This window comes from Triticum aestivum, chromosome 5B (assembly GCF_018294505.1).
Source record: "Triticum aestivum cultivar Chinese Spring chromosome 5B, IWGSC CS RefSeq v2.1, whole genome shotgun sequence".
NCBI classification, from domain to species: Eukaryota; Viridiplantae; Streptophyta; class Magnoliopsida; order Poales; family Poaceae; genus Triticum; species Triticum aestivum.
The window spans coordinates 145,704,534-145,719,172 of record NC_057807.1 but is presented as its reverse complement, the minus strand read 5'-3'; the positions used below and the strand labels follow the sequence as shown (position 1 = coordinate 145,719,172).

At 45.8% G+C, this 14,639-nt stretch overlaps 1 protein-coding gene across 1 annotated transcript; it reads right to left on the bottom strand.

Annotated features, from left to right (window-relative positions):
- Nucleotides 1-7,063: 7,063 nt before the first annotated feature.
- On the bottom strand, nucleotides 7,064-8,130 carry LOC123115863 (CASP-like protein 2B1). The gene has a single exon (XM_044536936.1). The coding sequence runs from the start codon at nucleotides 8,041-8,043 to the stop codon at nucleotides 7,468-7,470; it is 576 nt and encodes a 191-aa protein (XP_044392871.1). The 5' UTR covers nucleotides 8,044-8,130; the 3' UTR covers nucleotides 7,064-7,467.
- Nucleotides 8,131-14,639: the final 6,509 nt, after the last annotated feature.

The window sequence follows — 14,639 nt, the reverse complement described above, 5'->3', positions numbered from 1 at the left end:
TCTACCGGCGCAGGGCTTCGCCTAAACTCTGTGACGATATGACCGAGGTGGAATATGGTGGAGGGGGGCACCGCACACGGCTAAGGAACGATCTTGAAGATCAACTTGTGTGTCATGGGGTGCCTCCCTGCCCCCGTATATAAAAGAGCAAGAGGGGAGGAGGCCGGCCCTAGGAGGGGGCGCGCCAAGTGTGGAGTCCTACTAGGACTCCCTAGTCCTAGTAGGATTCCACCTCCCTTGTTGGAGTAGGAGAAGGGGAAAGAGGGGGAGAGGAAGAAGGAAAGGGGGGATGCGCCCCTTGTCCAATTCGGACCAGAGGAGGGGCGCAGGCCTCCTTCCTTTTGGCCTCTCTCCTCTATTCCCGTATGGCCCAATAAGGCCCATATACTCCCCGGCGAATTCCCGTAACTCTCCGGTACTCCGAAAAATACCTGAATCACTCGGAACCTTTCCGAACTCCGAATATAGTCATCCAATATATCGATCTTTACGTCTCGACCATTTCGAGACTCCTCGTCATGTCCCCGATCTCATCCGGGACTCCGAACTCCTTCGGTACATCAAAACTCATAAACTCATAATAAAACTGTCATCGTAACGTTAATCGTGCGGACCCTACGGGTTCGAGAACTATGTAGACATGACCTAAAACTATTCTCGGTCAATAACCAATAGCGGAACCTGGATGCTCATATTGGCTCCTACATATTCTACGAAGATCTTTATCGGTCAAACCGCATAACAACATACGTTGTTCCCTTTGTCATCGGTATGTTACTTGCCCGAGATTCGATCGTCGGTATCCAATACCTATTTCAATCTCGTTACCGGCAAGTATCTTTACTCGTTATGTAATGCATCATTCCGTAACTAACTCATTAGCTACATTTCTTGCAAGGCTTATAGTGATGTGTATTACCGAGAGGGCCCAGAGATACCTCTCCGACAATCGGAGTGACAAAACCTAATCTCGAAATACGCCAACCCAACATGTACCTTTGGAGACACCTGTAGTACTCCTTTATAATCACCCAGTTACGTTGTGACGTTTGGTAGCACCCAAAGTGTTCCTCCGGTAAACGGAGTTGCATAATCTCATAGTTACAGGAACATGTATAAGTCATGAAGAAAGCAATAGCAACATACTAAACGATCAAGTGCTAGGCTAACGGAATGGGTCATGTCAATCACATCATTCTCCTAATGATGTGATCCCATTAATCAAATGACAACACATGTCTATGGTCAGGAAACATAACCATCTTTGATTAATGAGCTAGTCAAGTAGAGGCATACTAGTGACGTTATGTTGGTCTATGTATTCACACATGTATCGTGTTTCCGGTTAATACAATTCTAGCATGAATAATAAACATTTATCATGAAATAAGGAAATAAATAATAAATTTATTATTGCCTCTAGGGCATATTTCCTTTAGCCAACACTATAGTGCCCGCGCCGTCGGTGCTGTCATATTCCATTATCATTTGAATATGTGTGGATTTGACCCCTTCGGTGCCTTCCCATCATGTTGTGTTCATTCTTTTCTGAATCCGATTCTCATGCCTGGTGCGAATTTTCTATAAATCGTGGTCAGGATTCCTTCGTTCCCGGTTATAATTCGTTGAATCACCCCCGCGGATCCCGTTTGCGTGTGTGCGTGATGGTTGGGGCATGACCACGGGTTGAATACTAAACAACGTAGGGTGTCTCTTGCATAAACGAAAGGTTTTCTTGGATAAGTCACTTGGAATAGGACTGTGGGTTGAATACCTAAATCAGCAGGGGCTTTTTCGCAAAAACACCAACGACGGACGACCAGAAACCCAATTTTCTTTATTAGGTAAAGATGGTGGACTCATCTAGAATAACTTTGGGTTCAAGGTTTTTGATGTACAAGCAGAATTCCCACTTAGTACAGGTGAAGGCTAGCAATTAAGATTGAGAAGCGGCCCGCTAGAGAGCAACAACGATCATAACCAGGCATTATGCATGAGTAACATTGGACACTAGCATGAGTAGGATATGAACACCATGAACATAAATGTCATAGAGGCTATGTTGGTTTCGATTCAACTACATGCATGAACATGTGCCAAGTCAAGTCACTCGAACATTCAGAGGAGGATACCATATCATCATACTACATCACAATCATTTTAACGCTATGTTGATATCCAAGATAAATCATTATCAACTCCTAGCTACTTATGCATGGCATGAGAAACTATAATCTCTAATTGTCATTGCAAACATGTTTAATCATAATGGGCTGAAGCATGGGCACTAGGTTAAACATATTTACACAGACAAAACAAGTCGAGTTCATACTAGTTTCTCTTTGGCACGGCCAGCTCATCGAATATCGTCATTATTGCATTTCACTTGCACGACCGAATGATATGAAAATAATAATAGTGCAAGAGTGTCATGGACTAAGCTGGAATCTGCAAAAAATTATTCAACAGGAGAAGACAAGGTAAAATGGGCTCTTATTAGTTCAACAATTATTCATATGAGAGCCACTCAACATTTTCATCGTGGTCTTCTCCTCGGTAAGACTCGAATAAAAAGAAAAGAAGTTCAGAGAAACACACCGAAATATTTTTCGGGTTTTTGGTTTTCTTGAACAAACAAATAAAAGAGAAAACCAAAAACGAGAAAAACTATTTACACGGGAAAGCTCCCAACAAGCAAAAGAAGAATAAGGAAATCTTTTTGGGTTTTATTTTTAGTTCTACTACTAAGCATGCGTAGAAAGTAAATTACTATAACTATTTTTTTTGTTTTTCTAAAGTTTTTCAAACACACAAGAAGAAAGCAAGAGAATAAATCTAAGCATGGATGATACAATGAAAAAGTGTGAGCGCCGACAAATAAGATGATATGTGAACATGAATATAATGTCGGTGAGAAACACGTACTCCCCCAAGCTTAGGCTTTTGGCCTAAGTTGGTAATAGGTCAGTAGCGTGGAGGGTAGTAGGGATCCCGAGGAGCGGGCATCCACTCATCCCACTGCTGAGGTGCCTGTGCAGCCTCTGCAGTAGCATGTGCGTTCCAGTAGGCAAGGATGTCTGCAGGCATAATCCGGTATCCGCCCCTGGCAACAGAATCAAACAAAGCAGGTGCATGCAAGGGGATAACACCACAAGTGTCAATGCTATAGACCAAGTTATAAGGAATGCCAATGTTAGGATTATCATGTGCAAGAAAGCGATGGTGATACATGGCTGCCTGATACGTCTCCAACGTATCTACTTTTCCAAACACTTTTGCCCTTGTTTTGAACTCTAACTTGCATGATTTGAATGAAACTAACCCGGACTGACGCGTTTTCAAGAGAACTGCCATGATGTTGTTTTATGTGTAGAAAACAAAAGTTCTCGGAATGACCTGAAAATCCACGAAGATAAGTTTTGGAAAATATAAAAAATACTGGTGAAAGAATCAAGACCAGGGGGACCACACCCTGTCCACGAGGGTGGGGGGCGCGCCCACCCCCCTTGGGCACGCCCCCTGTCTCGTGGGCCCCCTAAGGCTCCACCGACCTCAACTCCAACTCCATATATTCCGTTTTGCGAAGAAAAAATCAGAGAGAAAGTTTCTCGCGATTTACGATACGGAGCCGCCGCCAAGCCCTAATCTCTCTCGGGAGGGCTGATCTGGAGTCCTTTCGGGGCTCCGGAGAGGGGAATTCGTCGTCGTTGTCATCATCAACCATCCTCCATCACCAATTTCATGATGCTCACAGCCGTGCATGAGTAATTTCATCGTAGGCTTGCTGGACGGTCATGGGTTGGATGAGATTTACCATGTAATCAAGTTAGTTTTGTTAGGGTTTGATCCCTAGTATCCACTATGTTCTGAGATTGATGTTGCTATGACTTTGCTATGCTTAAGGCTTGTCACTAGGGCCCGAGTGCCATGATTTCATATCTGAACCTATTATGTTTTCATGAATATATGTGTGTTCTTGATCCTATCTTGCAAGTCTATAGTCACCTATTATGTGTTATGATTCGACAACCCCGAAGTGACAATAATCGGGATACTTCTCGGTGATGACCATAGTTTGAGGAGTTCATGTATTCACTATGTGCTAATGCTTTGTTCCGGTTCTCTATTAAAAGTAGGCCTTAATATCCCTTAGTTTCCACTAGGACCCTGCTGCCACGGGAGGGTAGGACAAAAGATGTCATGCAAGTTCTTTTCCATAAGCACGTATGACTATATTCGGAATACATGCCTACATTACATTGATGAATTGGAGCTAGTTCTGTGTCACCCTGTGTTATAACTATTACATGAGGAATCTCACCCGACATAATTATCCATCACTGATCCAATGCCTACGAGCTTTTCACATATTGTGCTTCGCTTATTTACTTTTCGGTTGCTATTGTTACAACTACTACAAAACTGCGATATTTACTTTTGCCACTGTTACCATTACTATCATACTACTTTGCTACTAAATACTTTGCTGCAGATACTAAGTTATCCAGGTGTGGTTGAATTGACAACTCAACTGCTAATACTTAAGAATATTCTTTGGCTCCCCTTGTGTCGAATCAATAAATTTGGGTTGAATACTCTACCCTTGAAAGTTGTTGCGATCCCCTACACTTGTGGATTATCACTGTCTGGTTTAGGTAAACCTTGGCCCAGGGGAAATCATGGGAGTGTATCTCAACCTCGAAGTGAGCCGCCAAACGAGTGGCAAAAATCCCACCATGTATTTTACCCTGGGATTTATAAAGATGGAGGCGACGAGGCACAATAGCTCCCAAGCTATAAGTGTTGTCGCCATGTAATGCTCGACGCAAAACAGCAAGGTCTGGTGAACTAAGTGCACCCTCTTAAGAAAAATGCTTTGCCGGATCACCCTCTTAAGAAAAATGAAATACTTGATATCTTTTATAATGGACTAACCGATGCTTCCAAGGACTACTTGGATAGTTGTGCTGGTTGTGTTTTCAGGGAAAGAACAGTCGACAAAGCTGAATTACTATTGAATAATATGTTGACTAATGAAAATAATTGGACTCTTCCTGAGCCAATTCTTGAGGCAATTCCTGAACCAATTGAGCCAACTGCCGAGCCTATTCCTAAACCCACTCCTAAGAAGAGAGGTGGTCTATTTCTCAGTCCTGAAGATATGCAAGAGGCAAAGAAATCAATGAAAGAAAAAGGTATAAAAGCTGAAGATGTTAAGAATTTACCTCCTATTGAAGAAATACATGGTCTTAATATACCACCTGTTGAAGAAACACATTGTCTTGATAACCCAACACAGGTAATAAAGGTAAATTCTCTCTATAGATATGATAAAGTTGAAATTCCTTCTACTAAATTTCATAGCCCATGCTTAGATGAATTTGATGACTTTATGGCTAGACAAGAAAGTTTTAATGCTTATGTTGGTAGAGAACTAAAGAATAATGCTTTCGAGATAGGACGCTTGAGTGATTATATGGCTAGAGTTAAAGGTGAACTTAAACTCATTAGCAAATATGCTTCTATGGTTGCCACTCAAGATGAGCAAGTAATTAAAGCTCAAAATGATTTGCTTGATTAATTAAATAATAAAAATGACTTTGCTGTTAGAGTAGCTACTAGAATTGGTAGAATGACTCAGGAACCTTTGTATCCTGAAGGCCACCCTAAGAGAATCGAGCAAGATTCTCAGAGAAATAATTTAGAGGCACCTAGTTCTTCTAAAAAGAAGAAAAAGAAAAATGATAGGACTTTGCATACTTTTAGTGAACCTGTTACAGACACACCTGAGAATCCCAATGATATTTCTGTTTCTGATGCTGAAACACAATCAGGTGATGAACATGAACCTAGTGATAATGTTCATGATATGTTGATGTTGAACCTAGCAAAAACAATGAGGTAGAAATTGAACCTGCTGTTGATCTTGATTTTTCCTCCTATCCTCAAAAAGGTCATCCGAGTCATCCGGGCTTTCCATTGGCACAACCGGAGGACGCTAGCACTTGCTTGGTTAGTTGGTCCAAAGTGTGTGTCGCCCACTGGATTTTGGTGGGTTGGGAGTGCATGATCTCCATCTCAATCGCATCCGCCTCCGTGTTCGTTGGCTCTGGTTGCAGGCGATTGACTCTTCTCGGCCTTTGTCTCACCCTCCGCCTCCAAGCGGCCTCGAGGTTCACCAATTCTTTTGCCCCCCCCCCCACCACCACCATCTGGAGTCTTGGCCATGGCCGCAGCTACCGCTTTTGGTCGGACCATTGGCTCCATGGAAAATTTCTGTCAGAAATCACAACCTTGCCATAAGGTGTCGTCGCCGCCATCGCCGATCTCGGACCTTGCATGAGGCGCTACAAGGCAGAACCTGGATCTCTGACATCCATGGAGCCTTGTCTCCTGCTACCCTTGTTGAGTACTTCGAGGTTTGGCTCCTCATTCAGACCGTTGCGCTAATCACGAACCCTGACTTGATCAGTTGGAAGTGACGGACAGTGGAGTTTAGTCTGCGAGCTCCTGCTACAAGGCTCTTTTCTCGGGCAGCACAATTACCACCAATTGGCGCCTTATTTGGAAGAACCGGGTACCACTTGGAGTTAAATTCTTCCACTGGCTTGCCAACTAGAGTCATTGCTTGACCGCCGATCGACTTGCCCGTCATGGCCTCCCCCATGGCCTGATCTGCATCCTCTGCTCGCAAGAGCTGGAGACGATTGACCATCTCCTGAGGTTCTCTCTTGGTGCCGGCTCACCACTTGTTCAACAGGTTTTTTGCCTGGTTCTCCTCGACTATGGATACTTCACCAGCCTCCCTTCGTAAGGGCCTTAGGTCGATCGTCAATCTCACTGCGTGGAATATTTTGAAGCATCGAAACGCTGATATCTTCGATGGCCTCACACCCAGCTTGACTAACCTGGTTCGCGTCATCAAGGACTTAGCCTTATCCTGCTAGTAGCCTAGCATGCTCTCTTCGGGCTGAGCATCCCCTTCTTCCTGTTCATGGCATCCCATTCTACGCTTTCTAGTGTATGTAGTTTGGACATGCAACAATGTAACTCTGCAACTCTCTTTTTCCTATCAATGAAACGATACACAACGTTGTGTATTAAACCTTTCGCTGCGATTTACATCATGATCTTCTTTTCCCGAAGGGTCAGTGGACTACCAGCACGCGTGCCTTGCGGTAGTGCACTAGTGCGTGCTCTACCAAAAGGGGGCCCTTTCACATATACACCAGCTTCACGCCAACACCATATTTTGATTGTAATTGGAAAGGGAACTACGTATTTTGGTGCAGAACACCAAGATCTGAAGTCCTGACATAGGAGCCGCAATGCTTTAGGATCGATGTCTTCAGTCCAGCTTGTTGAGTCACACCAAGAAAAGTTAAAAAAGATTCACCGATCCACTCTACAATCTGAAATCTGAAGTAGCTGAGATCGATTTTATCTTCACTGACTTGACTTTCTATCCTAGTACCACGTTGCGCCGTTTCTAGTACTATTGCTCCCCTTGTTGCCGCCGTAGAGGCGGAACAGGTTGAACGCGGAGAAGGATGCGAGGAGCACGGCGGCGAGTCCGGCGACGACGGCGCACGCGATGCCCGCGCCGACCTGCCTACAGAAGGCGCCGTAGAGGCCGCAGATCCCCATCCACTGCAGCTCCGGCTGCCCGAGCTTCCCGAGCAGCGACGACTGCAGCGCCGCCGCCGTCGCGGCCAGCATCGCGTACGCCAGCAGCTGGTCGCCGGAGAAGACCGACCAGGCGAGCACCCTTCTGCTCATGACCAGCGCGCCGCCTCCCCTCGCCATCGCCACGGCACAGCGCGCCGCCTGCAGTAGACTGTACACGACGGCAGCGCCGTTGGCGGCCACCAGGAGCACCAGAGCCTTCATGTCGGTGTACTTGGCCCTCCGCTCGAGGGAGAAGAAGGTCCTGGTCTGGCTGTCGGTGACCACCAGCGCCGCCGCCACCGCGCCGAAGCCGCCGACGAGGCACCGCAGCACCAGCTCCCACACCTTCATCTTCCTCTCCGCCGGACCCGCCATGACACCCACGTCTAGAAGTGCGCGTGTGGAGGCTCGTTGTCGTTGAGACTTGAGATGAGTGCTGGCTCCACGAAGTTCTTCTCCATGGCCATTTTATAGGGGAAGAGTTCCACTGAACAGGTAGTGGGAATGTGGGATCCTCCGTGGCGCTAGATTTCCTCCGGCTACTTATTACTGCCATCATTGCTGGAGTGCTTTCCGAGCAGCAAGTGCGTCGTCTTTCAGGTGTGCATGCCAAGACCAACTTTGCCGATATGGGTTCACATACCACCCCAACAAACTCTGGGGACACGTATATAGGTTCCCACTTTTTGATAAACTGGTGGTGGTTTTTAAGCTCACTCAGAAATTAGATGACCAAACTAGTAGTCACAGTGACCACGCGCGCCGTTAAGCTTTGCGTCACGACTCACGTGTAGCGGTGTAGGCAAAGAAATATAAACTCCAGGTGTAGGCAAAGAAACAGAAATTCTTAATCGGTTTTCTTAGTTTTTTTAGGGGAATCGGTTTTCATAGTTACAACCAGGCGGAGGCACCGCGTGCCGTCGTGAAGCCCATGTCTGTGACTGCATTATATTTCTTATATAAAAGAAAAGAAGACAATGGTAAGCGAGTTGATAGTTGATAATGTGCAAGCTTAATTTAACTTAAATAAATGGGATTTCTATTTCTGTGTCCCTCTTCGCTTAGTCCTCCTCAGTTTTGCCCGCGCACTAAGCCAGTCCTCACTTTCCCCCTCCACTGTGCGGCCCACCCTTGCCCGAGCCCAAACGGGGTTTGGCGTCGAGTCAAAGGCTTTGACCGTTACTGGGCGTGGTTTCTGACTCGTGGGACACCCCTGTCAGCGGCTGCCCGCCCGTAGATGGTGGGCGCATATACTGATTTGTGGGACACCTCTGTCAGTGGCTGCGCGCTCGTAGATGGTGGGCGCATAGTCCGACTTATGGGACACCTCTGTAAGCGGTTGCACGGTCATAGATGCTGGGCGCATATTCTGACTTATGGGACACCTCTGTCAGCGGCTGCGCGGTCGTAGGTGGTGGCTGCAGTTACTGGCGCGTGGGATACCTCTGTCAGTGGCTTCACGGGCGTAGGTGTTGGGCGCAGTTCTGGCTTGTGGGACACCTATGTCAGCGGTTGCGCCAGCCGAAAAAAAAAGGTGGCTTATTGAGCCAGGAAAAGTACTCAAACCAGAGACCACACGCTCAAAGAGAGGCGCAAGAGCCAACCGACTAAGTATGTGTACGTGATTTTTAAAACAGTCCTCACCATTTTATGCACTAAACAAAGCGAGGCATAAACCAATCGTTTACTCACTATATGTAATATACCATCGGGGTGCTAAGAGTTTTGTTCAAGCCATTTGGTGTGGCGGATGCACTTTAGTCAATCAAACTGGGGTCAACACTGCAAGTTTGACCCCAGTTTGAAAAGAAAACAAAGAAAATGAAAAAAGGATCAAAAAATCAAATGCCTTTGGACTGAGCCATCTTATGTGCACTAGTTTGTGGGAAAATTACTGAACTTGCAATACAACAAGTCTGAAAAAAAAACTTCACAAAATGACCTATCTACAATGGACTTGTGTGGGATGGCCACATACGTGGAAAAATCCATGATAACATGCCCAAGGCACAACTATTGGTGTAACCATAGTGGACAATGTTTCATAGGAATTTGCAATTATTTTGTAATAAAAATATTTTTTCCATTTTCCAAGCGCCTGAAATGACTTTTGTTTGTGAAGGAAGTGCCTCAAATAATTTTGAAATTTGCTCCATTACATTTTTCATCAAAAGCAGGCCACATTGGATGGGCGCTGACCAGGTTTCATCAGTTTCAGAGTAATATTGCTATATTCCATGCATTTAGTTGAATTTCATTGAATTGTCAGGAAACACCCAAATTTGCACTACAAGTGTGATATGGACTGCTCCTGAAATTTCTGAAAAATCATTTTATGCTACAATACTGGTGGTGCATGAGCTTGGGATATGGCAAGTAGAAATTCCAAACCATTTTGCATGAATGGTCAACACTGCAAGTTTGACCCGAGTTTCAAAAAAAAAACAAAGAAAATGAAAGAAGGATAAAAAATTCAAATGCCTTTGGACTAAGCCATCTTATGTGCACTAGTTTGTGGGAAAAATATTAAACTTTCAATACAACAAGTCTGGAAAAAACCTTCACAAAAATGGCCTATCTACAATGGACTTGTGTGGACTTGAAGGCATATGCACATGGAAATGGCCACATACCTGACAAAATCTATGATAGCATGCCCAAATTTGGCACAACTATTGGTGTAACCATAGTGGACAATGTTTCATAGGAATTTGCAATAATTTTGTAATAAAAAATAATTTTCCATTTTCCAAGCACTTGAAATGACTTTTGTTTGTGAAGGAAGTGCCTTAAATAATTTTGAAATTTGTTCAATTTCATTTTTCATGAAAAGCAGGCCACATTGGATGGGCACTGACTAGGTTTCAGTAATATCGGAGTAGTATTGTTATATTCCATGCATTTAATTGAATTTCATTGAATTATCAGAAAAGGCCGAAATTTGCACTACAAATGTGATGTAGATTGCTCCTGAAATTTTTGAAAAATCATTTTATGCTACAATATTGGTGGTGAATGAAATTGGAACAAGACATGTAGCAATTCCAAACCATTTTGTATGAATGGTCAACACTGCAAGTTTGACCCCAGTTTGAAAAACACAAATAAAATGAAAAAAGGCTCAAAAATTCAAATGCCTTTGTACTGAGCCATCTTATGTGTTTGTGGGGAAAAATACTAAACTTGCAATACGGCAAGTCTGAAAAAACCCTTCATAAAATGGCCTGTCTACAATGGACTTGTGTCGATTTGAAGGCATATACACATGGAAATGGCCACATACCTGGGAAAATTCATGATAACATGTGCAAATTCGGCACAACTATTGGTGTAACCGTAGTGGGAAATGTTTCATAGGAATTTGCAATTATTTTGTAACACAAATATTTTTTTCCATTTTCCAAGCCTTGAAATGACTTTTGTTTGTGAAGGAAGTGCCTCAAATAATTTTGAAATTTGTTCCATTTCATTTTTCATCAAAAGTGGGCGACATTGGATGGGCGCTGACCAGGTTTCAGCAATTTTAGAGTAATATCGCTATATTGCATGCATTTAGTTGAATTTCATTGAATTATCAAAAAGGCCCAAATTTGCACTACAAATGTGATGTAGATTGCTCCTGAAATTTTTCGAAAATTATTTTATGCTACAATATTGGTGGTGGATGGGCTTGGGACAAGGCAAGTAGCAATTCCAAACCATTTTATATGAATGGTCAACACTTGAAGTTTGAACCCAGTTTAAAAAATAAAGAAAAAGAAAAAAGGCTCAAAAACTCAAATGCCTTTGGACCGAGCCAGGAAAAATACTAAACTTGCAATACAACAAGTCTGGAAAAAACCCTTCAGAAAATTGACACTGTCCGATTGAAAACACCCAATTATTTTTGCATCTTCATAAATTTAGCTCACCACTAGTCACACACAAGCAAACAGGGCACAAATTGGAAATTCAAACATGCATAGATACAAACATTCAAATTGGACATTCAAACAACACAAAATACATTTAAAGTTTATAATTTGTACACACATAAACCCTAAACAAAGCTACTGATCGTCGTCGTCCATGGGGTGATGGTGACATCAGCCACCCAGGCGACGACCGCTTGTCGCAGCCCCGACGAGTCCACCGGGTCATGGGGTGGCGCTGTGGACCATTTTTCGATTCACGCATCGCGAGGAGTAGCCCCGGCAGGTCTGCAGGGTCGCCGGCTCGCTGGCCATTGTCCCCCTGTACTCCGCCAGCAACGGCGGCTCCGGCTCCGGCTTGGGAATGCATAGGGGGCAGCGCGAGCACGTCCCTTGCTCCGGCTTGGGAACGCGCAGGGGGGCGCGCGAGCTCGTCCCAGGCTCGGGCTTGGGCACGGGTAGGGGGTCGCACGAGCTCCAGGCTCGGACTTGGGCATGCATAGGGGCAGCGTGAGCTCATCCCCGGCTCCATCTTGGGCACGCACAGGGGGCCCGGTGTCGCTGGCTCTGGCTTGGGCACGTGTAGGCCCCTGTTACTGCTGCTAGCACCAGCGCCGCCTCCTCCAGAGTGGGCGCGGCCATCGGCGTGGATCGAGCCGTGGCCTGTGGCGGCGAAACCCAGTCGCCCTCGCGCAGGCCGACTTGGACGCAACACGCGGCCATGATGTCAGGGAAGGTACGCCCTTCCCAGAAGGCATACTCTCATCAATGTTCTGCCGCGACATCGGCGGGTAGCGGCCGTCTTAGTGCTCGATGTGGGGGGTGTTCTCTATCTCCAGGATCTCCTGCCACCGCCGGCTGTTGTGACGCCCCCGATTCAATCGTACACTAATCATACACGTAAATGTGTACGGTCAAGATCAGGGACTCACGGAAAGATATCACAACACAACTCTAGACACAAATTAAAATAATACAAGCTTTATATTACAAACCAGGGGCCTCGAGGGCTTGAATACATAAGCTCGAATACAAACGAGTCAGCGGAAGCAACAATATCTGAGTACAGACATAAGTTAAGCAGGTCTGCCTTAAGAAGGCTAGCACAAAAGTAATAACAATCGAAAAGGCAAGGCCTCCTCCCTGGGAGCCTCCTATCTACTCCTGGTCGTTGGCGTCCGTCACGTGGTAGTAGGCACCCTCGGGGTAGTAGTAGTCATCGGCGGTGGCAGCGGTCTCAGGGGCTCCGTCATCTCGTTGCATCAAACGGATATGGGGCGGGGGAAGAAAGCAAAGCAAACGTGAGTACTCATCTGAAGTACTCAGCAAGCAAGGATCTACACTACATATGCAACATTATCAAAAGAAGGCTGTATATGTGGACTGGGCTGCAGAAATGCCAGAATAGAGGGGAAAGCCTAGTCCTATCGAAGACTAGCATCTTCAGCGGTCTTGCAGCATTAGAAGAGCGCAGACTAGCATAAAGTAAAGTAGTAGTAGTGTCATCAACCTCGCCCAGAGATCCTTCCTTGACTCCCTGCGAGAAAGCAATCCCAGAGCCATACTATCCATTTCTCATCTCAAGTATCCAGTTCTAGCTGTATCGATCGGGATACAACTCCAAGTGTCCGTTACCGTAGGACAGGCTATCGATAGATGTTTTCTTCCCTGCAGGGGTGCACCAACTTACCCACCATGCTCGATTAACTCCGGCCGGACACACTTTCCTAGGTCATGCCCGGCCTCTGCCAAATGATACGCCGCAACCCGACCTAGGCTTAATAGAGAGGTCAGCACGCTGGTCTAAACCTATGCCCCCAGGGGTCTTGGGCCATCGCCCGGGAACTCCTGCACGTTGCGAATGCGGCCGGTGAGCAGACCTAGCTACGTCCTTAAAAGGCAGGTGCTTACGCAGTCCAACCCGACGCGCGCTGCTCAGTCGCTGACGTCTATTAAGCTTCGGCTGATGCATACGACGCAGAACACCCATACTATGCCCACGTGATGGTTAGTGCTATCAGGCCAGAGGCCCCTCGGATCAAATATCCAAACCGTTAGTGTGTTGGTAGTGTGGTCACGAGCAGAGACTCACGAAAGATGTGACCCCGTCGCCCCGTCTCGAGGACTTGCGGCAAGGGCTAAGAATGCCCGGCCACGCCTCGTATTCACCTCTCGGGTACCCTCCAGGTCAATTATTCTCCACATCACTCGCAATTAAGCTCGCGCGGGTACCCCTCGGGGCCAACCCATCTTTAGTAACATGGTTCAGTGTAAAGTCATAGTAACCATAGTAACCATGTGTCTAACACCAAGGGGAACCCTCAGGAATCACCCTAGATGGAATTCCACCTGATGTTATCGTCAAGGTGAACGAAGGAGGAATCACCCTCGAGGTCCACTCTTGTGGAGTTGCACGAGAGTGTCGTTATCGGGAGTGGAGAAGGAGGAATCACCCTCGATGACCATAACCGATGAACTAACATACCAGGTTAACATCAGAAGTGCTGATGAGGTATCACCCTCGGCACTCGATAGTAATCCAGTAGTGTCGAGCAACTAAGGGGAAAGTGATGTGCGGTGCCGGGGCCTGGTCTTCTATCCCGCTGATCGGGTCTTCTGATAATCCAGCGGGGTAGTTGGGTCAACATGGGGTCTCGGATGGGTCTCTAACCAGCCTATACTAAGCAGTTTAGGATAAACATATATGTAGCAATAGCAGGGTACAAGATCATGCTATGCAGCAGAAATATGATAACAATAGTAGCATCAGATTCTAATGCAAGCATAAGATAGATAGAGTAGGCGATATCGGTATGCTCAAAAGGGGGGGTGTTTGCCTTGAAGCTATGCTGAAAAGGAAGAAGGGTCATCGGTGACGTAGTCGATCACAGTGGCATTGGCGGCGGTCTCGGGGTCTACCTGTAGCGACCAGACCTCAAACAGTCTGATCTCTGTGCTCAGTGTCATCCCTGGATCAGTAATGCTGACACCACACAGTACTTGGAGTATTTATAACAGAGTAGCAATCACACACTTATTACATCGAATGTCTCAAGAGAG